The sequence below is a fragment of the Calypte anna genome, chromosome 15 (assembly GCF_003957555.1).
Source record: "Calypte anna isolate BGI_N300 chromosome 15, bCalAnn1_v1.p, whole genome shotgun sequence".
In the NCBI taxonomy this organism is placed as follows: domain Eukaryota; kingdom Metazoa; phylum Chordata; class Aves; order Apodiformes; family Trochilidae; genus Calypte; species Calypte anna.
In genome coordinates, this window is record NC_044261.1 from 10,092,316 (window position 1) to 10,117,342 (window position 25,027).

At 46.3% G+C, this 25,027-nt stretch overlaps 5 protein-coding genes across 6 annotated transcripts; 2 read left to right on the forward strand and 3 right to left on the reverse strand.

Annotated features, from left to right (window-relative positions):
• The first annotated feature begins 575 nt into the window (after positions 1-575).
• Positions 576-14,565, forward strand: COQ5 (coenzyme Q5, methyltransferase). 2 transcript variants are annotated; one of them, XM_030460278.1, is made up of 8 exons: positions 576-904; positions 1,321-1,470; positions 1,916-2,140; positions 4,641-4,747; positions 6,349-6,437; positions 10,236-10,327; positions 10,750-10,802; positions 14,017-14,565. In XM_030460278.1, exons 1-7 carry the CDS (start codon positions 751-753, stop codon positions 10,800-10,802), a joined length of 870 nt encoding a protein of 289 aa, XP_030316138.1. In that variant the 5' UTR covers positions 576-750; the 3' UTR covers positions 14,017-14,565. The 2 variants fall into 2 exon arrangements, with proteins under 2 accessions (XP_030316138.1, XP_030316137.1); XM_030460277.1 differs by lacking the exons at positions 10,236-10,327; positions 10,750-10,802; positions 14,017-14,565 and adding exons at positions 6,651-6,762; positions 6,872-7,479 and having other exon boundaries at positions 581-904.
• On the reverse strand, positions 8,086-10,117 carry LOC103536620 (dynein light chain 1, cytoplasmic). The gene is made up of 3 exons (XM_030460281.1): positions 10,063-10,117; positions 9,575-9,712; positions 8,086-8,478 (listed from the first exon to the last, which is right to left on the reverse strand). The coding sequence occupies exons 2-3, from the start codon at positions 9,704-9,706 to the stop codon at positions 8,341-8,343; spliced, it is 270 nt and encodes an 89-aa protein (XP_030316141.1). The 5' UTR covers positions 9,707-9,712; positions 10,063-10,117; the 3' UTR covers positions 8,086-8,340.
• A 43-nt stretch (positions 14,566-14,608) lies between the features above and the next one.
• On the reverse strand, positions 14,609-16,856 carry GATC (glutamyl-tRNA amidotransferase subunit C). The gene is made up of 4 exons (XM_030460279.1): positions 16,708-16,856; positions 16,363-16,526; positions 15,883-15,986; positions 14,609-15,524 (listed from the first exon to the last, which is right to left on the reverse strand). The coding sequence occupies exons 1-4, from the start codon at positions 16,828-16,830 to the stop codon at positions 15,466-15,468; spliced, it is 450 nt and encodes a 149-aa protein (XP_030316139.1). The 5' UTR covers positions 16,831-16,856; the 3' UTR covers positions 14,609-15,465.
• Positions 16,767-18,174, forward strand: TRIAP1 (TP53 regulated inhibitor of apoptosis 1). Its single transcript, XM_008502815.2, has 2 exons — positions 16,767-17,073; positions 17,709-18,174. Exons 1-2 carry the CDS (start codon positions 16,927-16,929, stop codon positions 17,790-17,792), a joined length of 231 nt encoding a protein of 76 aa, XP_008501037.1. The 5' UTR covers positions 16,767-16,926; the 3' UTR covers positions 17,793-18,174.
• Positions 18,175-19,142: 968 nt separating this feature from the next.
• Positions 19,143-20,581, reverse strand: LOC103536690 (cytochrome c oxidase subunit 6A1, mitochondrial). Its single transcript, XM_030460282.1, has 3 exons — positions 20,434-20,581; positions 19,950-20,089; positions 19,143-19,411 (listed from the first exon to the last, which is right to left on the reverse strand). The coding sequence occupies exons 1-3, from the start codon at positions 20,534-20,536 to the stop codon at positions 19,325-19,327; spliced, it is 330 nt and encodes a 109-aa protein (XP_030316142.1). The 5' UTR covers positions 20,537-20,581; the 3' UTR covers positions 19,143-19,324.
• Between the last annotated feature and the right edge of the window lie 4,446 nt (positions 20,582-25,027).

A 25,027-nucleotide genomic window follows, 5' to 3' on the forward strand; every position in this document is an offset into this window, starting at 1 on the left:
AAAGCAAAAAACCAACCAACCAAAAAATAAAAAAGAAAAAAACAAAACAAAACAAACCAACAAACCAAAACCAACCAAAAAGGTCCTAGAACGCTTATGACGCTTATAAAGCGTAGAGTGAAAAAAAAAAAATCTTAGGTGTTGCCTAATTCTGTAGATAAGATACGAGAAAATAATGGTAAGGTCTAAGGATGGTGCTGGAAGTCTGACCGTGGAAGGGAGGTGGCAGGGAGAGCAGCTGGTGCACGGGGAGTGCTGCCACGGGTCTGGGCGTGATGGAATCCTTCGTGAGAAAGGATGAAGTAACTTCTTCGTAGTTACAAAACTGACAGGATTTCTGGATTTTTCAGGCAATGTGAGAAGACGAAGAGCTTTTGCAAAAGACACAACCTAGCCGATAAATTCCCTAATTTGTGCCAGTGTTCCCCACAGGAACCCATAGCAGCCCTTCGCTCCTCCCCCTCCCTCCTACTCCTCATGAAGTGAAATCACTTGTGAAATCACGGAAATACTCCGTGTGGGATGTGCTGGGGATTTCGGGGGTTAGGGTGGGTTTTTCTTCCCCTGTGAGGTAACCTCTACCAGGAGGGACTCAGCACCGGGGTGTCTGGCGGCTGTTCGAGGCCGGTTCAGCCCGGTGTCCGTACCCGATGTGGGGCTCCGGGCCTGAATCGCGCGTTTCTCGGAGCCGGGCCCCTCCCGTGGCCGCGCCCTCCGCCGGTACCGGTGCCGAGGTCGTGCCCTCGCAAGATGGCGGCTGCGGGGCTCTGCCCGTCCCGGGCCCTGCTCGTCCGCCCCGGCGGGGCTCTGCGGGCTCTCGGCGGCTCTTGGCGGGGCCTCGCCGCGGGGCCGGAGACACATTTCGGCTTCCAGACCGTGACCGAGGCGGAGAGGAGGGAGAAAAGTGAGGGGGGCGGCGGGGTCCGTCGTGGAACCTCAGGGGAGGGCGGGGTCGGCAGGGCTGGAACCTAACGGGGCGCTTGGCTGCGGGGTGGAGGGGTGAAGGGGTGTTGGGGATGCGTTTGGAGCCAGGCTGCTGGATTGAGACCATACCGAGAGTCTCGATGAATAATATCAGCGTTAGGTCAGCTGGATTGTTCCCCTCGGCTCTGGAGGGGTTACGAGGAGGGGCTGTGTTTTTCCTAAGAGACGTTTGTCTGGTGACGTTCTCACTTTGATATATCTATAAGGAGTTTTAAGGTGTTCTGTTTCAGTTCCACATGGTCGCAGACTCACATGAGGCAAAAAAAGGACGCATTTCCCCTCCAGGGGAGCGTTTTTAAGAAAATCGCATCCCATTCTCGTGTCTTTTCTTTACAGTTTACCAGGTCTTTGAAAGTGTGGCCAAGAAATACGATGTAATGAACGATTCAATGACTCTAGGGATTCATCGGGTGTGGAAGGATATTCTCGTGCATAAAATGAACCCCTCCCCAGGAACACTCCTTCTTGATGTTGCTGGAGGAACAGGTGAATAATTTTGATGAGTTCCATGTGACAGTGCTGCACTCTTTTTGAACTTTTTGAATCTGGTCTGAATTAAATCTTCTTAATTTGGTTTGGTTTGGGTTTTTTTCCCCTCATTTCCATCTTTAGAACTGGAGAAGCATCTACTACTTGGTTTTACTAGAGAAGGGTTGAGAGCAAATTTCTTAGTGTTTTGTAATATCTTTCTCCAAAGCTCTGAAAGTGTTAGAGTACTGACATGATATGTTACAGAAAACTTGATTTTTTGGAAGTTGTGGACTCTGTAATATGTTCCCTTTACATACACGCTCTCCCATGTGTGAGATTTTTTTATCTGTACAGAGATAAATACAGATTAACTCAGTTTGATGTTCAGAACCTTATGTTCCATTTTCCTGGGGTCAAGACATGTTCAAACCCATGTATCTCTCTACCAAAACCAACACAGGTGACATTGCCTTTCGGTTTATTAACTACGTCCGCGCTTCACGAGAACGGCAGCTCCAGAGGAAGCTTCGGCACCATCAGAATCTATCGTGGCAGGAAATTTCTGAGAGTTACCAGGAAGACAAATCTAACTCCCTGGGGGATTCCCAAGTGGTGGTCTGTGACATTAACAAAGAAATGTTAAAAGTTGGGAAGCAGAAAGCACAACATCTTGGCTACTCTGCAGGTAAGTCACTTGTACTGTTTCAGCAGCATGCCTCATAACAACTTAATGCTCAACAGCCACCAGGTAATCACCACTTCAGGGTTACAATATACATCATACAGCCATGATGTATGTATACTACAGCTGTGCTTGCATATTTGCCAGTGTTGAGTCACTTTTTCACTTAGCATGTATGTAGTACACTGCTCAGATATATAGTGATCCTCTTAAATAATACTTGAACTTTCAGAAATACATATATGGAAGTGCCTGTGAGGTCTGGTACTCATCTGTCCTTCCAAATTGCTTAAACTACTGTTTATATCTGGGCAAGTGAATCTTACTTTACTAAAGCAGATAATGCAAGAGCTCATCTGTAGATTGATCACACTAAACATCTTACAGTGGGTGTTTTAAGAATCAAGGCAGCAAATGAAAAGTGCAAGAACTAAAGTGCATTGTGAACCTATAAAACCTTTCCACAGTTAGAACATATGAGAAAATGAATTATGTTAAATGTTAGTTTGCAGGTCAATGGATTAATTCAGTGATATCTAGAATTTGTTGTGGACCACGCCAACCCTGCTTGAAAAGCCTGATTTTAAGAAGTAAGACATAGAGAAAGAAGTCCTGCTTGTGGCTCAGCATTTGTATAATAGTAGTTGACCCTCTCTTCATTTAGGGATATTTGGCAATTATTTTAACAATGTAAAGTATACCAGGAGGTTCCTGAACTCTGGTAGAATACACCATTATATATGCCCTGGGCAGCCTCTGTGTATGTGGTACAAGATCTCCATGTCCTTCCACTGGGCCCTACTTCAACCTACAAATTGTGTAGGACATATGGAACAGATTAGTAACACAAAGAGGCTGAAAGATAAGGTGCTGGCATAGGTTCTTGCAGCTGCTCTTGCTCCCTGCTGGAGCTGCCAGGCTGTTGCCTGCCTGCCTGCCTCTTCCTTTTCTTTAAAAAAATAACATTAAAAAAATTAACAAAAAAACCCCATTAACATTATAGGATTGGTTCTTCCAGCTCTTCCAGACTGCTTATGTCCTGCTTATCTGAGCAGCTTGCCAGCCTGTCCAGAACTCTATGCATCATAGTTTGGGAATACCTGAACTGTACCAGTATTGTTAATTATAAAAGCTTTATGACAGTAGCTCGGGACCTGAAATAAAGCTTGCTGCTGCCTCCCAGCTACTATAAATTGAGCATTTTTTAAATTTGATGCACTTTTTAGGTATATTTGTCACTTAGCAAATTCTCAAAACAAATATTTACACTTTAAATTTTCTCCCCATTGCCTGGGTTCCCTTATTGCCCAACTGTGCCACAGTTCTGACTTCCTACTCTTTTTCACTCCCTTGTCCAACACACACCCATTTAATATGTCCTACCTTCTTCTTGGCATGCTGTTCTTCCCTGTTGCAGTAAACTCATTTTTGAGCTTGCTTATCTGTGATGGTCTGAGGTCAAAATTTGCTTTTTCTTAAAATTGTAAGGGACAGAGTTTTCTTTCACTATATTCCTGTCTACAGTTACCAGCAGTGTGTGTGTGGGGGGTGCATGCTGAAAAGAAATAGGTTAATAGGTGTGTTGCACAATTGCTGATTGTGCATTTTGGGCAGAAGGAGTGATAGGCTGCTCTGCACATGCCCCACCTCCTCAGGCCAGACACTGACAGCCCCTTTTTATGTATCTGCTTCCAAACACCAGGCCTGGGATTTCACCACGGCGTAGTCTGAGAGGCAGTTTTCCTGTTGCTTGAAACCTCTTGATGCTCACTTTTTAGGTGTCTTTTCAAGCTGTCTGCGTTTAAAATAACACTAATAATTGCTGCTTTAATAATGTTACATGCCCCTTTGTGTGTAATACTTTCTACAATTATAACTGTGTATATATATTGTAAAAGTGAAATTTGAATGTCTCCTGGCAGCAACTGTTGTATTCTGCTCTGTTTGTCTCTCCTCCTTGTAATTTTCTAGGACACTGCTCTTTGAAACTGTTGCTCTCCCTTCTAGGAGACTCCTAAGTTTTCTCTGGTTTTTTGTTGTTTGGTATTTGAGTCACCAAAAACAGTGACTTTAGGAACCATTAATTCTAAATTGAGCAGTCTTCATTTTGGTATAAATAACCTGGACATCCTTGCTACAGAGACAGATGTGGCCTTGATCCACTGAGGTTTTAGGAAGCAACACAACAGGATCACACAGTGACAGTGCTGATGGAGAGAGTGTGGCTTTTGGCTGAGTAAGGCACTGTGAACACAAGTTGGGTATATGCAGAAGAATGTTTTGGCTGATTTGCAACTTTAACTACTTTTATTGAAAGACAGATGTATAGTACAGTGCCTTAAAAGGTTTGTGAGTATAAACCAAGGTGTCTTTTGAAATACTAGTTTTAAATATCATGTGTTAATAAACCATTTCCTTCTGGAATAGATAAGTTCTAGTCTTTCTGAAACAGTCTGAGCTAGATAAGGTCTGTTCAATATCATGTCATTGTTTTTTACTACAGGTTTATCCTGGGTGCTTGGGAATGCTGAAGAGTTGCCCTTTGATGATGACAAGTTTGATGTTTACACAATTGCATTTGGAATCCGAAATGTAACTCGTATTGATTTGGTAAGTGCTGCAGTGTGTTCTGCCAGGGGTCCTTACAGCTCACCTGAGCTGGTTTTATTCTAGTGGAGAAAGCAAAGGAGGAACTCCTTTGTGTAAAGCAACATATTTGACTACTCCTAAAGAATTTAAAATTAGTGGCATGTAGTGTGCAATTTGTTTGAATGAAGAATACAATTAAATGCCCCACCTTTGTCATAAAATTTAGATTTACACAAGTTGCACCCAATCCTTCCAGCTTGACAAGTCTCTTTCTTAGGCAAAAAAGGGCTGAATGCTACAGTCATTCCCCATCTTCTCCTGACCTATGGTGTTACTGGATGTACATATGCACAGTGCAGTCAGTCTGTGTGTCTCAAACCTTCCTGCAGCACCTGATGTTATTGCACCCACGGTGGGTCCAATGCTTCATGCCCTGTTCTGTTTGCCTGCATGAGCCAGCAGAGCTTCCAGAGCAGAGTGGGAAGCACCCAGCTGCTGCCACCACTGCCATTGACCTAACCTGTTACACTGGCTGGTAATAGGGTTTCCTGTGAAGAATAGGTATGATCTTAATTAGGGTGAGTAGTACCCTTTGTTCTAAACATTATCTGTCCCTCAAGAATCACTGCCTGTCTTGTGGGTGAAGATAGGTCAGATCACCTGTCTAGCTGGACCAGTTGTCTGTTATGGAGGGTATGTTACAACTTGGCAATGCTCCTACTGTGAAAGATGTAGCATTTGGGTCCAATCCACCTTGAGCAGTTTGCTTTTGAACTTCTCTTAATGCAGGAAGCCTTTCATGAGGCTTTGTCTGCACCCATCTGAAGCAAAGTTCATGGGTGCAGCAGTCTGGTAGCATAGCTCCTGGAGACCTCATACAGAACATATCCAAGTGGCCAGTTCTTTTGCAGACCTCCCATCACTCCTGTGTACTGTTCAAATTTTATCCCTTAGAAACATGACAGGTGAAGCCAACCTGCAGAGGTTCTTGAAAACAACTCTGTTGTGCTCTTGTATGAAAAAGCATTCAGCTGTATTAAGAATTTTGTCTTGGTGGTTATTAGATTATTTCTTTTGGATATAGGGTGGAATTTTCAAAGTAGCTAAAGATTGTCTTCTTCCCTCTCCTTCTCTGTGTTTTTACATATTGCTCATCCAAAACCCAGTACCAGTTCTTTAATCCTCTGGGTGTGCCTTACTGTACAATAAAATCTTTTCTCTTGATTAAAAAAAAATTCTGTCATGACTTGTTTTAATTTTCAGCTTCTTGTAGCTGAGTCACCTTCTTCCTTTTGGGTTTGGTCTGTAATTACAAGAACTCTGCTGGCAAACATTCATCAACTAAGAGCAGAGGAAAAAAAGAAAAATTGCAAACCTGGCATCACAATTTTGACACAAAACCTATAAATCTATTTGTGTAACAGCAGGAGTTTTCATGGATTGTTTTATTGTTTGTTTGGGTTTTTTTTTAATTGGGATGCTTCTCCACAAGTAAATATTGAGAATGCCACTAGGGTTGATCTTTACTCCCCGGAGCTCATCACCAGGCTGCCAGCAGATGGCATGGTAATAGGTAGGTGCTGTTCTACAGAAACAAACTTATCTCATCTGCTTTGTCTCAGGCACTCCAGGAGGCCTATCGTGTGCTGAAACCAGGAGGAAGATTTCTCTGCCTTGAATTCAGTCATGTCAGCAACCCTCTTCTTTCCAGGTAGGAACATGGTGGCACTGTGCCATGTCACAAGGCTTTCTAACTTGTACTCAGCCAGAACAAGAGACAGAGACACTCTGAGGCCACCTCACTCTGCACTTTTTACATCAGATGCAGACTCCATAGCATGGTGGTACACAGATCAACTTGTGTTGGAGAGGGCTGGTTTTAAACTTGTTTGTATTAATGTATAGCTGCTGTCTGTCTGTGCAGGCTCTATGATCTGTACAGCTTCCAGGTTATCCCAGTTCTGGGTGAGGTTATTGCTGGTGACTGGAAGTCTTACCAGTATCTTGTGGAGAGCATCCGGCGCTTCCCCCCTCAGGTATTTTTCTGAATTCACTAAGACACAAGATACAGTCTCAGCATAATCTTGCAGGCATCTGACTTACAGGCCTTCAGGTTGTAGTAATTATGAAACTATTCTTTTTCAGGAGGAGTTTAAAGCAATGATAGAAGATGCAGGGTTTTTTAAAGTAGATTATCAGAATTTAAACTTTGGCATTGTTGCCATTCACTCAGGTTTCAAACTGTGAGTCTACCATATAGCAAAGCACAGGAAGTGTAATTTTCCTAAGGCATGGAGGGGCTGGAATTTGAACACTGTCAAGACTGAAGAGGAGTTTAAAAAACTTGTGCAACACATACGTACTCAGCAGTTGGGCCCAGAACATCCGCTGCCTTTTTTACCCCAAGGATCCTGTAAATGAAGGCACACCTGTGACTTTTCTTTCATTTGCATTTCCCTTCAACATAAAGGATGTGGCCATAACTGAGCCATGCACACAAATGAAGCAACTTCAGTTCTTCAGCTACCAGTGGTGTGGATACAGAAATAGACTGGTCTTTGAATCAGCTGCCTCCATTTTCCAACTGAGCTTCAAGGAGGCAATCATACCAGTGAGCAGCAACTTGGATTGATCAGATTTTTGTTAAGCTGGCATTATCTTTGTCATGTGGACTCTAAGGGATTTTCCCCATGATTCCTTCACTTCTTTCAAAGGTAAATGGAAGGTTTGTCAAATAAACAGCTCTGAATCAACTTCTTTTCATTTTAGTCAGTATTTTAACATTTAGAAAAAAGAAATTACTGTGACTGTATTGAGATAACGTTTTCTCCTTCATGTGAAATCTGTTTTGTTGATGCAAGACCTCTGCATAAAAATTTTGTGTATCTTTTTGTTCTTTGAGCTGTTAAAGAACAGATGCTTCTGTAGCAGGATACAGTGATAGAGGAGGCATAAATGTATATTCTAAAGTGACAGCTGTGCAATGAACTGATATGAAAATTTCTCTCTTCTGAAAACTGGGAGATGAAAGGATTATTTCTTTTAGCTTACCAGTTCACTTGAAATCATAAAAACAACGCCATGTATCTAAACTCCAGAATTTGCACTGGAGGTTGCACATGCTGAAAATAGGCTTCTCAAGAACTGAAAATGAGTCTTCTCTATCATGGAAAATATCTTCCGTTGTTCTCAGTTACTGACTGGTGACATTAATAGATTAGCTCAGGCTTAAGGTGCTGTGGATTCAGGGAGGGAAATGAAGGTGGAGGAAAGAGGATGTTCCTCTTTCATTCACAGTGGAAGAAAGAGGGTAATACAAGCACTGTAAGGGCAGAAGGGTAGAGAAAACTCTTAAAGAGTAAACACATTTCAGGAGTTATATTAGCAAAGAAGCCATCTTTTGACAGAAAATAAATACAAGGAAGACACTTTTGCCTTTTTTATAGCCACAATGAAAATACCAGCTGCCACAGCAAGATCCCTGACCATTAACAATACAACAAAAGACCTGAAGATCAAGGTCAGTTTCCTCAGGAAGGCTGAAGATAGGAGGCTGTTTAGAGTCAGTGTGCAGGTCTGTAACCAGGTGCAAGTTTCAGTACCAGTCCGTGGTTCTACCCAGACTTGAAAAGAAGAATAGCAACTTGGCCGAGGTAGAAGTAGATGAAGTGCTTGGTCTCATGAGTCACATAGCTGCCAAAGTTCCTTCCCACGATGCAGTGCCAAGTGGGATTGTATTTCTTGTCAAACTCCTGCAGAAGAGAGAGACCTAGGACTTCAGGATTTTTGTGAGAATTGTACCAATATCATCTAAGAGGGTTTTTTTTTTTGCAATGATACATCACTTGCTGCCAAGTATCACTTTTAGAAGGCAATTAAAGAGCAGCATATGCTCTTCAGTGCAAGGATCATCTGTCACTTTATCTGCTGCTTAGTCAGATAAGAAAAAAAAATGCTTCCAAGCTGAGCAGGAATAAGCTTAAAACATATGTTTGGCAAAGTAACTTCTCCCCCAAAGTCACACCAGGATCTCAAACTGTAATCTATACAGACCAAGATATTACTTTGACTTTATTAAATGCTTTCAACAGAAACGATGAAAGTACTCGGGATGGTGAAATTCTCTTCCACTTCTTTGACACCAGGTCATGAGACTTTATGTTCTTCCTACACACTGTAGTCAGGAGTCTGCTGTAGCATTAAAATAAACTTGTGTACAGGTCCATTGTGAGTTAAACCATGCAGGTAGTGGTTATACAGTACAGTGTCTGACAGCCATCAGCTGAACAGAGGTTTTGTGAGAACATGCAAGAGTTTGTGTTCTGCTCAACCAAACCCTTCAGCTACTTGCAGCTCAAGCAGGCTCTGAGTAGGAGTCAAGAGAGAATATCTGACAAACTGGAAGCTATGAACCATCTGTTCTGCTATAGCACATATTATCTTACATGTGATGGGAGGAAAAAAATCCCACCCAAGCCAAACCCACTTCTTATTACAAGATCAGGAACCTGCCACTTGTCAAATAGGTTCTGAAAAGAGCCCCTGTGTTGTGTTCCAGCTCATCAGTCACAGGGACAGTCACCTGCCTCTCTGTTCACCTGGACAATGGGACAGCAGCAGCAAAGACTTATGGTACTGCAAGACAAAAGTATAAAGACCTAGAAATGTGCATGGAAAGGGTGGAGAAAGGAACATCAAGACACCTACAGCCTGCAGAGAAAGTCCCAACTTGATTATCTAGTGTCTCCAGAACTTGTTTCTCTAGAGCTACTTGCCCAGCAGCGTTCTCCCTGCTTCATTTCTCATGTGCTCACAGATTTCAAGAGGAAGTTACAAGTGAGCACTCACCTTCTTTATGTGAGCAGCGATGTCCTTCTCGATGTTGTACTTCTCCAAGGCCTGTGTAGCACACTCCACGGAGTCTTGCTGCATCTCTTCTGACATGTCCGCATTCTTGATCACTGCCTTTCGGTCACTCATGATTGCCTGTAGTGAGCAAAGAAGCAGAAAATTCAGCAGCAGCAGGCACCCTCCAGGATCACTGCCCAGCAGTCTCACAGGTGCCAGCACCCCCGGGCCGGTGTCAGGGCCGTGGCTGTGCTGCAGCGCTTTGCCGCTGTCAGAGGCTCGGGCACCGGGGAACGGCTCAACAGCCGCTCACATCCAGCACCCGCTTCCCGGCAGCTCCCGGGGGTACGGGAAAGGGGAGGCAGCCGCTGGGGAAGGGCCCTGGCGCGGAGCACACGCAGCACGGGGAAGACTGAGGCACAGCAGTCGGTGCCCGGGCCGGTACCCCACGGGAGCCGTTCCCCCGCCCGTCTCTCCGCGCCTCTCACCGTCCGCCGGGCGCTGTGGGGAGCGCAACAGCGTTGCTGTCAGCGCAGTGCGTTCCCGCCCCGCCCCCTGCTCACCGGCAGCCTGCCATTGGTCACCGCCCCCGCCACCCCGAGCGCTCATTGGCCCCGACCCGGCCCCCAGGTTAGGGTTTTATTTGAGCGTTTTCTTTCAGACCGGCATGCTTCGCGCAGGCGTCCGTTCCCATAGCGACCGGCGGCTTCCCCGCAGCCCGACTGTACCCGAACCTCCTGCCACGGGCTGCAGGTGAGGTACCGGAGAGCACGCCCTGCTTGTCCGGCAGAACGGATGCTAGAGGGGATGTTCATGTGTACGGGAAGCCTCCAGTCCTCCATCCCCTACCCATCCTGGATCAAAACCACTTCTTCCTTAAAGCACACCGTCTGCAGTGCGTTTTAACGTGCCCACCGGCGTCTGAAAAATACCTTTCCAGAAAGGTATTTGGACCCCCAAAGGCCGTTTTATAACTCGTCCCAACCCAGGTCACAGAGGCAGTGAATTAAGCTTGGTAATCTGAGCCAGGCCTCTGTTTCTGTGTTAGGATAAGCCCTTCCCTAAGATTCCCCTTATGAAGAGGAAAGTCAGCTCCATGGAAGGGGTTCTGCGTCTTACAAACTGCACTTGATCATCTTTCCTATTTACGTGTCTGTTTTCCATTTGTTTTTCAGATGAAGTGACCTCTGATAGAAATCTTGTACCCATGTTTACTGACTGTGATTGAGTAAGCTCTAAACTTTGTTCTTGCAATAAACTGAATCCATCAGACTTTTTACACCACTGTTAAGGCACCCTTGGCAAATGTCACCCCATTTCTGCAACTCTCCCCTTTGTTTCTTTTTTTTATTTGCTTTTTTTGTTTGCTTGTTTTTTAAATTAAGCAAGATGTTCTGGGAGAGCCCCAGTGCTCTGTTTTGTGTAGTTTCACTTTCCCTGGGGCAATTTCTGCTTCCACCGTTGTCAGCAGCCATAAAATTGCTACTGAGTCTTCCATAGTTGGTGATGTTAATAACAGACTCTGACCTGTGTCTATAGCAAACAGCACAGGATGACTTGGAAGAAAGGCTTTCAAATACGTGTTGGTGGGAACTACCTTTCCCCTGTGGAAATAAAAAATGCCAGAGCAGTCATCCACCTCACTTGAAATGGATTTTTCACATTAGTACATTATGGTTACCTGCTCAGTGTCACTTGGAGCAAAAGTATCATAACTGCAAGCAACCTTTTGCTTTTTCTCTGAGGCAAACTCAGAAGAATATATTGTCCCCAGAATATTAAAACTGGATAATGGAATACTTTTGTTACTCTAGAGCTTCTCAGAAATAACTTTGGACTTTAGCTCACAGGGTTCAGCATTCCAGGTAGAAGAGATGCATTACAGCTTTGCTTGCTATCAAGAGCTTCTGTTAGTAACTCTGAAAGTTAGGAAATTAAGAAGAGAATTTGTCTGGTTTAGCAGAGCAGATAAAAGGGCTTAAGAGACCTTCTCTGCTAGCAACCCAAAGAAGCTTTGAAAAGTTTCAGGGCCCCAGTAAGCAAAAAAGATCTGTTTGTGATATCTGCAGCACCAGCAATGGTTCTTTTAGTACTGAACAGGTTTGTGCTGACAGAACTGGACCATTTTACAATCTTCCTAATGCTTACAATGAACTTCAGAAACACCCATGAATCTCTGAGGAGGTGGCTGTTGTTTGGTAGCTGCAGGCAAATTTCTGTGTGCTTATTAAGATATGGGTGGTTGAAGGAACAGATGTGATGACTACTGCAGGAAATGTCAGTGTGGGTGAGATACAAGTCATTTACAAGAAACATTAAAGCCTGAGATACATGGCTTTAAAGAGAAACAGAAGAACCTTACTTGCTAATCTGGAAGGTAGAACTTCCCTCAGGTCAGAGCTGCAGGGGAAGGCAGAGCAAATACACATAGGAGCTGAGAGCTGGAGTAGAGGAGGTACAGAAGAAAACTGGGTAATGGATAAGACATGGTATTCCCCTGCAGATGGAGGTTAGATTGTAAACACTTTTCAGCTGAGGCTTTTTTTGTGGTTGTTCTGTTGGACAAAGATGATCCCACATTCCTGTATCTAATAGAGATTTTTCCTGGGGCTTAGTTACAATAAAAATATTAAATAATCATTATTAGCAATAAAACAACTTTCTTTTTGTTTCTTCAATAAAACATTTTTCCATAAAGCTGGGGAAATGTCCACCTTGAACTTTTATTTGTAAACCTGGAATCCATATGCTATGGAATATGGAAATCCAATTTCACATGTTACAGACCTGTAATAAAATGGAAAACCTCAGCAGGTGTAAGTGAAGTTATCTCTGTGGTCTCCAGGGAAACTAGATACATGTACATCATCTTAGCATCTGGCCTCTTTTTACTGTTTCATTTAACCAGATTTTCTTTCTTTTTGCTGAATCTATTAACCACTGAGTGAAAAAAAAGAGTTATGTCACAAATACACATCGTGTTTGCCACACTGCAGTTACAAGGAATTTGAAGGTAGTGATTACATGAATCCTTAACTCTAACTTGTCTGGGTTTATAAATGGCATTGTGGCAGAGTCCTGTAAAGATCTGACCCAGACACAGCCACATTGCAGTGACTGCAGGTGAACCAGCACCACGGGAGGATTTGTCCCCAGCTCAGGGTGCAGCCAGGCCCAGCAGGGGAACAGCCCCCTCCACACTGGAGACCCAGAGGGCAGACTGGGGCACTAACACCTTCTGCCCCACAGGCAGCTCATCTGGGCTCTGCTGGGGTTCCTGCTTTGGTGGTTGCAGGTGTCTGCACCAGGGCTGTAATTCCCTTATTAGTGGTGAAGTTGCAGCAAAACCCCTTCATTAAGGGAATGTGTTTTCCACTCTAGCTGCAGCTTGGGCTGCAGGGAACAAGCCTCAGGCAGTCTGTTCTCTCACTGGAGTGTGTGGGTAGGGGAGCAGCAGTGAACTGGCAGCTTGAAGCTTGTGCTGCATTGGGATCATCTTTGTCCTAATTGCTACTTTGGTTTGGTTGTTGCTTTTAAATAACTACTTGATGATATACTGGGCTGGAAGCTCCTGCAGCCATGCAGTTCACTCTCCAATTCCTCTTCCTCCATGTAAATAACATTGTCCCCATTCTCTCTGATAGTCAAAGGAGGCAGCCAAAAAGAGAGAACCAGGGTGGGATTCTCAAACTGGGAATTCTCTGCTAACATACTCATTGTGTGGATTGAATTCTCATGAGTTATATATGCATCATAAATTACTTCTAAGCTGTGCCTGTACCTTTGTAAAACTTCAGCATTTGGAGGGTCTGAACCTTGAAAAGCTGAGACTAAAGGACTAATACTGTGTTGCATCTTTACAGAGAATTGGGTTAGTGAGATTAAATAGAGACTTTAGTTCAACAACCACCCTTGAAAGAATTAAGGTATCATAATGACATGTTTTATGTGTATGCATATATGTATACATAATCATATGTATATGTTATGGAAGCTTAAACAAATAATGAAGTGACAGCACAAATGAGAGTGAGAAGTGTTTCTTACTTTCAGACAGAAAAAATATGACAGGAAAAAAATCAGTTCCAGAAAAAAACCCAATTCAAAGCTTACCAAAACTTTGAAGGTACTGAGTGAAAGCAGCTCCTACCTGTGATTTCTTATACCAGCAAAGGCAGCTGTAATCCTTTTTACTCAAAAAGCCTGGGTTTTCCATTAAATACATGGTACATAATGAATGGCCCATGGAGGAGCTTGACAAAGCAGTTTGCACACATGGTATGCAGAGCAAGCTGAACCTCCTACCAGTACTATTCAAACACTTTGGTCTTTTTTTCAGTGTTTTTCAAATTCTGATACTTCTAGTATGTTTGGTTGTCTTTTGAGATGTTAAGAAACAATGCATGTGTGTCATTAATCTCTGTATTACCTCTTGTTTGCAGGGACGTGGAAGATCCAGTTCATAGGAGAAAGAATTCCTATGGCTTGCTCAGGACTTCCTCTGGCAGGACTTGAGGAGACCTGTACTGAGCTTGTGGTGTTTATGATGCACAGAAAGATGTGAGTAATGACTCTCCACTGCAAAAAGAGACACAATGTGCAGCATGGATGATAAATTACAATCTGATGGGGTAGTTTCTGCCCTCAGAGGGAAGCATGTGCCTGCACTTCCTTCTCCTGTCAGGTTCTCAGGAGCCCCAAGAGCAGAGGAGTAGTATCCTACTGAAGTGCTTTACTAGCACTCCTGAAGGAGATTGCACTGTGGCTCAGGATGTAACTCTATGCACTGGAAAAGATCATGGAAATTTTAACAAATAAATCTGGATTCTTGAATCTGTATGTGGATGAGGCACACAAATGGTGCAGCTTCTAATGAAACTGTTGCCTACTGTAGCTCTCTGCTAGCAATGTCTGTCTGCAGCACTAAAGAGTGCTGGAGTACTTGCACTTCTAAAACCTGTTTTTAAAAAACAAAACAAAACAAACACTTGTTATAGTGTATATTTAGTTCACTGTGCCAACAAAACAAAAATGCCCAGTTCACAAGTAATCACATTCTTTATTTACAAGTTTAGAGACAGGATATTTTAAATAACCCAAACAGCAATGCTCTGGTTTTAACAAAACAGTTGTTTAATCTAGGAATTACTGCCAGTAGTATCATTAGAGGTTAATTTCTGACATACAGAAATATTTATGGCAAAGATTTTTAACTTTAGAGTCACTATTCCTGTGTGTTAAAAGTTCTCTTCCTCAGATTATGTACAAGTCCTGATATTTGTGACAATAAAAATATAAAGTAGAAAATAGAAGGTAACCTGTCCAGACATGGAGGCACAGAGATAAAATAGAAATATTTAATAGAAACAAAATATTTGAGTGAATAAGCTTCTTAAAATGCCTTTTCTTCTGTAATGAAACTCTGAGTTCTGTCTGCACAAGAGAGATACTCAGCAATGGGATGGACTTTTCCTCAGACTTTGTTACTTCTGACTGGGTCAGAGCTGGGGCTGAGCCAAAGGTGAGCAATAGGCAAATATAGCCTTCCAGCCACTCTTGTTTTACTGACAAACTTCTTACAGAAAAATAGTGTTCTGGGGTTTTTTAATGTTCTCCTTAAAGCCTTTTAAGTCACTTAGTGTCTTAAAAGAATAAGATCAAATTCATTTTGCTAAATAAAACACTGCAGTGATCTGTCATGCTGCCTCCCAGCTTTATAAGCATTGAAATTTCCACAGCACTACTCAACTTTTTACACCATCCTCCTTCTGTAAATTGCCTTCCAAGTGCTCTTCTTCTGATCAAAATACATGCCAGGTTCTTCAGCTGTGGCTGCACAAACCTTAGTTTTCCCAAATAAAATGCTGAGAAGGTGTTTGGTATCTGAGCTTTCACTGAGAGCCCTGCAGAAAAGTCTCTTGTTCTTCCAGCTTTAGTAAAGGGATGTTACCTGAATGGAAACAAAAAGAAACCATGTGAGTCCAGCTGTAAGGTACCTTCTGGGTAGCACAACCTAGCAGGAAAGTGCTTCTCCAGTTTATTCTATGTGCATACAGGCAGCTTAAATTCTGTGTGTCTGCTTAAATAATTGCTCAACACATGCAGTGAGCAAGGTTTGCGTCTGCACGTTTGGACCAACAGTCTGCAGTTCATTTTTTTCAGGTGACTTCAGTTATTTATTCAGTTATTTATTTAAGTACTTCATTATTACCAGGTGGTATTTCTGAAAGTAAACGCAGCTATGGCAGCTCACATTCTTCAGGTTAATTTCAGCAGTATTAGAAGGTTTTTATAAGCAAGAACAATACCTGGTGGGGCTACAAAATATTCCTCTACTTTCTCTCTGGCATTTTTCAGCAGCTCTTTTGTGCAGTTGCCTTCTGTAACATCATCTTCTCTGAGATACAGACACCTGAAGAGCACAGATTACTCATCTGTTTTTTAGCTATCCCATGAATAAGTATGGTTTACCCCTAAGCCCAGTTTTAGTCTTAAGTGGTAAGAGAAGTATTGGCATATTTTGCAGTGACTAAGGCTGCCAGGGCCAGGTATCTGGGAGCAGCATGTGCAGGTCCCTCACAGCAAGTAAACACAAAAGAACTGGAGTTGAGTGCAGCCCTGCTGTGCCAGTGACAGCTCCTGGACGAACCCCCCCGAGGGCTTTTCAGTAAGCAAAGGGACCGAATAACCAAGGTGAATCCCAGGGAAAAAAAAACAACAAAAAAAAGGTTACAAAACTCTATCATATGCTACACGAACAGGCAAAAGGGGCTGCCAGGATCCATTACCTGTCCTCCAGGACCGAGTCCATCGGTTCTACGCCCTCGGTGTTCACTTCCTGGAGCAGGTCTGCAAACCGGATCGCCTTCCGCAGCCGCTCGACGCCCTCGGCATCGCGGAAATCAACCAAGGCCAAGTGCTCCAGGTGCTCCAGCACCTCCACCGTCACCTCCTGCGGCACAGAGACAAACACGGGCAGCCCGGCAGAGCGGTGCTGGCTGCCCGCTGGTGACCAACACCCGGTACTCTGATCGCTCCCCTAGCGAAGGGCAAACCGGAGCCAGCGCTCGTTCCGGTACCTCCCCCCGGGACAGAGGGGGCCGGGGCCGCGCTGGCGCCACCCGCTCTCCTACCTGCGGAGGCGGCCGCTGCTCGCCCTGCGGTGCCGGGCCCGGGGTGTTGGTCAGCAGGGCCCGGGCGGGCGGAAGCCTCCGCGGCAGCGCCCGCAGCCACCGGCCCAAGCGCAGCACCCGCATCGCACGGTACCGGCGGTGCCCGGTGCGTCATCACCCCACGCCGGAAGCGCCTCAGAGCGGTGCCGGCCCGGTGCCGGTCGCTCCGCCGCCGCCGCCATGAACAGCGTGGGGGAGGCGTGCACCGAGCTGAAGCGGGAGTACGATCAATGCTTCAACCGCTGGTTCGCTGAGAAGTTCCTCAAAGGCGAGAGCGACGGGGATCCCTGCGGGCAGCTCTTCAAGCGCTACCAGCTCTGCGTGCAGGTGCGTGCCGTCACTTTCCGCCCTCGGTGCGCTTCCACCGGGATTCTCCTCGCTGCTCTCCCGGGAGCCGCCGGAGGAGCCTCCGCCCGCAGCCGCGCACCTCAGCGCGCTTCTCGGCTTTTCCGTGTCTCCTGTTGGTGCCGGTCGTGGCGTGTGACACCGCTCGGGTGTCTCTCGGTGATGGGTGACACCGCTCGGGTGTCCCTCGGTGATGGGTGACACCGCTCGGCTGTCTCGGTGATGGGTGACACCACTCGGGTGTCTCTCAGCGGTGGGTGACACCACTCGGGTGTCCCTCGGTGATGGGTGACACCGCTCGGGTGTCTCAGTGATGGGTGACACTGCTCGGGTGTCCCTCGGTGTCGGGTGGCACTGCACGGGTGCTCTCGCCGTGGCCTGTCGTGAGTGTGCCTGGCTCAGCCCCCGTGTAGAGGCTGCAGTAGGTTTGTGCCACGGGGCCTGGGCCACAGCTCAGCAGCTCTCAGTACACACTTGAACATCTCCAGTACTGACTCCTCCTCCAAACAACTCTAAATTTCCTTTTTCAAAAGGTGCTTTGTACCAAAGGTGCCATCACTTGGCGCTATAAAGATGTGTCAAGTTTAATTGCTAGGCTTTGGTTTTCTTCTTTTCAGAAAGCAATCAAGGAGAAGGACATACCCATTGAAGGCCTGGAGTTCATGGGCCCAAGCAAAGGAAAGACTGAAAACTCCTCCTGACCAGGGCTGTGTGGTTGGGGTCTCTAACATGAGCCTTTGGACTAACCCAGCACCACCAGGTCTAAGACTGGGAGCCACCTGGATGGGATCTTTGTTGAGCTGCTTTCTAGGAATTGATGAATCTCCTCTGCTTGTGCAAACAGACAGCCACAGCAGCAGAGACTGGATCAGGTGGTAACTGCTGCCTCCTTTTCAATGGACTGTGGTGGTGGTTCAGCAGCTGACAGCATGAGAAGCCATCTGAACTAACTTCTATTGAATGTACTCTGTAACAGGAGAATGCCGATCAGGGTAGGCTAAGAGAGCAGTTGCTTTGTGACCAATTTATCTTGCTTGTTTATATAACACTTAAAAGTGCTTAAAAAGAGAGGCTGGTTTACTTTGTCTCATCTCTATGCTGCTGAATTTTGGTGGAAGAAGTTTATGTGATTCTGAGTGCCAAGAGGCTAAAGCATTGTTTTGTGTCAGCATCAGAGGTGGTGTAAAAGCACTCCCTGGGGCCTGCAGTAATGTAGCCATGATAAATATAACCAGGTTATATTTTGTTGAATACTGCTCAGTAGAATCTGGCTATGACCTCGAGGAGGGACAGAGGTGGCCTGCAACAGAACCTGAAGGCGTTTTTACTGCATTGGCTGCTTCTTCAGCCTTCCCTAAAGTACTGAAATTCTTGAATTCTCCCTCATTCCTGCAGTCCAGCTGCAGGGCAGCCCTGCTGGTAGGGATCCACAGCACCACAGAGCTCTGGTTGTGCTGTGATCTAACCATGACCAATGCATACTGTGACACACTGAGGGAGTGGTGCACAGGGGAGAAAAAGTTGTTTTCATTTGTGACACACATATGGAACACTTGCTGCAACCAGCCTGCAGCTTCATGGGAAGCAAATCTGTGAGCAGCATAGATGCTGACACACGAGAAAGTTTAGGAGCTGATGGATGACATTGTGAAGGCACAGAGAGCTGAATGTCTTTGCAGCCACTTCTCTCCCAGGAGGGGCTGAAAGAAAATTGCCTTCATGACTCAATAAACATTGCAGTAGCTGATTACAGAGCATGTGCTGAATGTATATAATGAATTTTAATCTACAGGATCAGCCTGATACCTGTGCATCTGGCTGCCAGCTGTGGGGTTACAGTGATCAGTGAAACCAGACATGAAGGAGAGAGTCATGTCCTGTGCTGCCTGTGTTCCTGTTGTTGGTGTTGTCAGGCACAGCTGCAGGCACTGAACTTGATGGTTATTCAGGCACTTGTTCCTGCACTGAAACCTGTGGGAATTCTCTATGTTTTAAGCAAACACTGAACAAGGAACTAGGGATTCAGATTAACAAAAGAATCACATCTTAAATTCACGTTCAGAGTTTTTATTTAAAGGACCTTCACACGAGTACAGACAGAGGTGATGACCCCATCCAGCTTCGTTGCAAAAGAAGCTCAAGAGATTTTTAAGTAATGGTTCCCTAAAGGATGGTTCTCATGCAACACTGGACCAAGATGGGAAGAGCCAAAGCTGTGGCTGTGGCCAGGATCTCAGTGCTCATCTTCATAACCAGTTGGGAGAGCATTCACATGGGGGTTGTGGAACAGAGTTTTGTTCCCATCACCCCAGGGGAAACGCTGTTGGAGGAAGAAAAAAGATCAGGTTGTGTCAGCTAAGTGAACACTACAGCACAGAACATCAACAGCAGTGTGGACCCCAATGATGGGCTGACATGTTCAGGAAGCTGGCATCTGCTCCTGGGCTGTAGGAAGCAAGAGTTGGAAAACAGCTGCCACTACCTGGGAGCCACCATCTCTAGGCAACAAGATCTTTGATCTTGCTTCAACATCAACTGTGCTATACTATGGGACCCCAGCTCTGAGAATTCAGGATCTCCTCTGTTAGCTTTTAGAACTTTATTCATTGCAGGCCAGTACAGCAGCTCTAGGACTGAAAAGTTTTTCAGCAAGACATTAGCAGGATTGCTTGGGAGTGGGAAGGCCTGTGAATACCACGGGTGCTTCACCTGAGCTGTCAGAAGCTCTTGCTGCTTCAGGAATAAAGCCATGAGTTTAGGTCATGGCTACATACACTGCACTGCATGTGGTGGGCAAGAAAGCAAGAGACCCAGGGGTAATCTCAGCAGGTAAGAGGCCCTTTCCTGGCAGCAGTTACCTTAGTCCTGATCCGGAGGTGAGCGTAAGGAATAAACTCGGGTCTCTGGTGCTCCTCCTGTGCCTTCAGGTAGCAGTTCAGCATGCAAACAGCCACACCGGGCAGAGCCACCACGAAGGTCAAGAGCCTCCACAGGCGGGCTAGGAGGAAGGTCACACGAATTACAACAACAATCACCGTTCCCGTTGCCGCTCCCGACCCCAGCGCACGTTCAGTACAATCGGTCCGAGGCCGCGGACCGCCGCGCCCTGCCCCTGCACAGACCATGGGGCTCTCTCCCCGTGCCTAGCGGGAGAGCGTTCCCGTCCCTCGGGGGGTCCTGGGCTCTCGTTTCCAGCCACACCTCCCCGGAGGAGGCCGCCGCCCCGCGCCGGGGCTCACCCCGGCCGGGACCCGCCGAGCGTCCCGAGCGGCGGCCGTCAAGGGCAGCGCTGTGCCGCCCGCGTCCCCGGGTGCGCCCCCTCGCTCCGTACAGCCCCGCTACCTCCGCCGCCCTCGTGGGCCGCGGCCGACATGCTCCGGCCCGGCGGGGAGCGCAGGGCGGCGGTGCCGCGCAGCAGCCGGGAGACCTTTCCGAGCGCCGCCATGCCCTCCGCCACCGCCGCGCACCCGGAACCGGAACCGATGGCGGCGGAACGGGGGCGCGGCGGAGCGGTGCGCGCATGCGCAGTGCGCCGCAGGGGCAGCCTGACCTTGGGCGGGAGGGGATGGGGAGCTGCGCATGCGCCAACCGAGGGGCGGGGGGAGCCGTTAGTGACGTAGAGGCGGCGTGCGCTGCAAGGGAGGGAGCCGGCGCCATCTTGGGGCTGAGGGCAGGGCTTGGGCGGGCGATGCAGGTGCAGATGGGGGAGCGTCCCAGGCATGGGACTAGAGCTAGAGCTGTGGAGGGAGTGAAGTAGCCTGGTGCTGTGTGGTGGGCTCCAGAGGGGCACGGACCGGGGTATCCACAATGGGTGTCAGTGGTTTGTGCTGGCTTCCACTGGGCATGAAGGGTAGCACCGCGTAGGATGTGTGTTTTTTTATGGGGCTCTCTCACATTAGGGATTAATCTCTTAACTGGGGTATAAAAACTCAGTCATGACAGTAAAATTATGTTAAGGGTGTACAGTTTTGTAACCACTGATGTGGTTTTAATTATGTGGGTTCCTGGGATGATTTTCCTAAAATAACAACATCAATTGAATAAACATAAGCTCTCCGGGGAAAAAAAATTAGTTTGCAAGTATCTTAATCTCATTTTATTATAAATATTTATTGGAACTTGGTTGCTGCTTGACCTTTGGTAGATGCCATGAAGATTGGGAGCATTTTCAAACATAACCCTGCAGTCAGTGGAGAGGATTCCCATAGTGAACGTGAAGTGGAAAAGCAGAGAACAGGGCTTCTAGGAAGGGCTGGTAGGAGGTCTGTGAGAAGATGACACAAAGGAATTGTATTTTCCTCCTAACAAGGTACGTTTGCTCATAGGAAGAGGACGTTTGCCTGTCATTTAAAGCATCTGCAAAAAATGAGAAGGAGCTACAAGAAAGTGCAAGAGCTCTGTCCTGGTTTGGCACTATGTCAATACACAGTGCTGCTCTGGCCAGGGGTAGCACAGGCTCCCATTTCAACTCCATCCCACTGATGGCTTCTTGGTTGATAAGACGGAAGTATGTAGCATGGCTGGGTTTCTGCTAGAGCACGGTTCTTAGATGGTAGGGACCTCTGTTTGCTGCTGAGGAGTATAATTTCTTTAACCTTTTTCACAGAGAGCATGGCTCATGTCCACATCTACTGTGTAGCATTTGGGAATTATAAGGTGGCCAGGATCTTGAAGGCTGTTGTGAGACTTAATGTAAAGCTGGTGCTCAGTTTTTTGTTTATCTTTCCAGTTTAAACTTTGGTTTGTTTGTTATCTCTAGCTTTTAAATCACTAATACCCCTTAACAGTAATTTGCCTTCATATTCTTTCATTTAAGAAATTCATTTTTTGAGCAGTCCTTGTTTCCATACCAAAAGCAGCTGTTCCCCAGTGTCTGTGGCTACAGAAGTGTTCTGTCTTCATGGACCTGCTGCATTTTGTGCAGTGCAGACCTTACACACGGCAGCTCACTGTGCACACACCTGCTTTGCTGAGTGAGGTTGGGAATGTCCTGAAGTTCTTGTCCACCCTGGAGGTAGATTTTGCCTTTCTCTGTATCTTTCAGATTCAGGTGTAGCCGTCAGGTAATGGCCCTAAAAATTGGTGAGTTCTGAGACAGGGAGATTCTGTTGTAATTCAGAACCAAAGGCCGCTTTCCAGAGACTCGTCTTTCACCTTCCATGTTTTTCCTCGCTGCAGCTGTGGCCCGCAGGGAGGACACAGACAGCATCGGGAATCACTGACGAGGTGCGGTTTGTAACAGCTCCGACACCGCCCGCTGGGGCTGCAGGCTCTCGGCAATGCCGGGCTGGTCCGCCGGGTGGCAAACTGCTTGCACGGGAAGCGTCTCTACGTTTCGGAGGTTTGGAAACAAGAAACAGTTCACTGCGATTTCAGGCTGTAATCAGATCTCTGTGCGTTTTCAAGTTTTCGGGGACCTGCTCGTCCCTCTCGATAGCAGCGTTTGCTCCATCAGATACCGTCGTAACAAACGCTGGGGCCGTGCTGTAGAGATAGTGCCTGGCTCAAACTTCACAATTTCCGGGTGGTTCTTCTTCTCCCTGTAGTCCTGGAACTGCAGAAATCAATATTCTGCCATCTGTAAATCCTTTGTTCCCCTTTTCACCAGGGCTTTATCAGCTTTGTAAGTGAAGAAGGGAGGGGGGAAGAGGGCGTTGAGAGAGCCATTGTCCCTTCTCTCGGGAATGGTCTGGAAGTACTATGCAAATCTTCATTTGAAGACCCTGGGAACTGGGGGAGGGCTTTAGCTGCGCGCTCAGTAGGAGGGGAGCTCTGCATCCCTGCTCACACACTCCTGCCTAGCGCAAGGAGCTGGGAAGAGTTTTTTTAACTGGTAGAAGAGACGTTTTACTCTTTGTACACTTCTGTGAGGCTTTGTGCCTCTGCCTGCTTCTTCTAAACGTGCATAAGAACTGGGTAGGAGAGAGATCCAAGAGCTGCGATTAGCAGGGATGGAGTCAGAAGGGTGCAGCATGCAGGGTGCCTGGCACCCTGGAGTCTCCCACCAAGCAGCGGTGAACGTTTAGCCCCACTGCCGGCATCAGCATAGAGCACAGCTGCAGGTTCAGTCGGCAAACAATTCAGCTGGTCAGGCGTACTGGAGTAAAATAGCTCACAGTTTTCAAGTTATCACCCTGTAGCCAGGTCTTAAAAGCCTCCTCTTAGAGGTACAAAGAGCAGTACCTGCTCTGTGAAACCCTGCAGCCTGTCCTGGCTCGGCTCAGGGCTCTGTGTCACCTGTTTTGTATTAGGGCAGGGTGACCACTAACTGCCAGTGTCCTGGGAGCTGTGCAGCCATGAGGCTGCTTAAGCTTCGAGGAAAGGGAAATACCCTGACTGCAAAGACAGTGGGGTGAGCAGGACAGTAGGGAAGATGGAGTACGTAATGATATCTTGGCATTTTTGTGTTTATAGAGGCAGTGAGAGTCGTTCTGATTTTCTGACCTTCATTTTCATGGCATCAGTCCCACTGTCTGTTTTTCAGACTTTGAGGGGTTTTGTGTTCCAGCAAACCAAAAATTGCTTTCAAACAATGACAGCCCTGGAAAATGCATCACTATTTCTCTGCAGGGCTACTGAGAAGATGCAGACTAAATTTTAAAAATATCACCTTCTGTCACAGCCTTGGGAACACATGCCATGAGACCCGATTCTCTGTTCCCTCCCACATTATATCCAGTGCAATGTAAAACACACGTGGTTTGTTCTGGGAGCTTGGCTGCTTTGTAGAGGGAAAGTGTATCACAAATATACCTACTGGGTTTTACCTATGTAACTGGGTATAAATCTGCTCTCATTTTTGTCATATGTAACTCAAGAATGACTCAGCTGACTTGGGTGAACATCCCCTGGAGCTGTGCTAGCTGGAATCCTGCCTGGACATGCCCTCTGGCTCCTGCAAGTGCTCCCAATACCTGTGCACACGTAGTGAGTACATTTGTTTGCATGTGGGCTGGTGTGTGAATGCACATTCTTCTCACCCACTCTTCACATATGCATGCAAACACACATGGATTCTGAAGTGCATGCATCCATTCCCTTTCTCTCCTATACGTCTGTGCACATACACAGGCCTTTTTGAAAGCTCCTGTTTTTAGAAAGGTTTTATTTATAGGTCCTGCCTGGTTGAGAATGTGAAAGGGAGAAAGCCCCTCAGAGGGTTCCTTTCATGTGTAAATCAGCCTAGGCTGAGAGCACTGGGGTCACAGAGAGGAGGATTTCACTCTTAATTACTCAGAGAGAAAACAGGCAGGGGACTTTCTCAAACTAATAGGGTTGTTCTCTGCTGGGAAAAGCAGCCTGAGACACCCAATTTTTTCCTGCACCAGAGTTCAGGCTGTGATTCACAGGCCTCTTCTGCCAGTAGCAAGAGCCACTGTGTATGTGGCACTTGGAACAAGCAGTTCACCTTCCAAAACAGCTTACTTATTAAAGATGGTTGTGTTCATTCTGATAATTGGGTGTTCTTTGGAAGAACTGACCTAGTTTGCTTTATTTTTGTGCTGTTTTTTATTGAAAGAAAAATCGTTAGTCTGTGCTGTGCATATCTGTGACCCCATGTGAGGACCTCAGTATTCTTCCAGACGTTACCTGACAGCTCCCATCTCTCTGCCAAGTAGAAAAATGATATTGTGTGGAGATAAGTCCAAAAAGCACAACTCTGAACTTGGACTTAAAACAAGATTCCCTGTTCAGCCACCAAATGCCTTTGTGACCTTTGACAAGAGACTCACTACCCTGAGCCTAGCTGTGAAGCAGTAGGGTGCTTAAAAACAAAAGTACAGATTGCAGATACTCGAGGTAACAAGGCTGTAAATACTAAGATAGGTGTGGGTGAGAAGCATGTCTGTAGAGTTATGTGGCTTTCCTGGAATGCAATGCAAGTGTGTGGATTCCCCTGCTGAGGTGTCATAACTTATCCATGGACACAAAACTA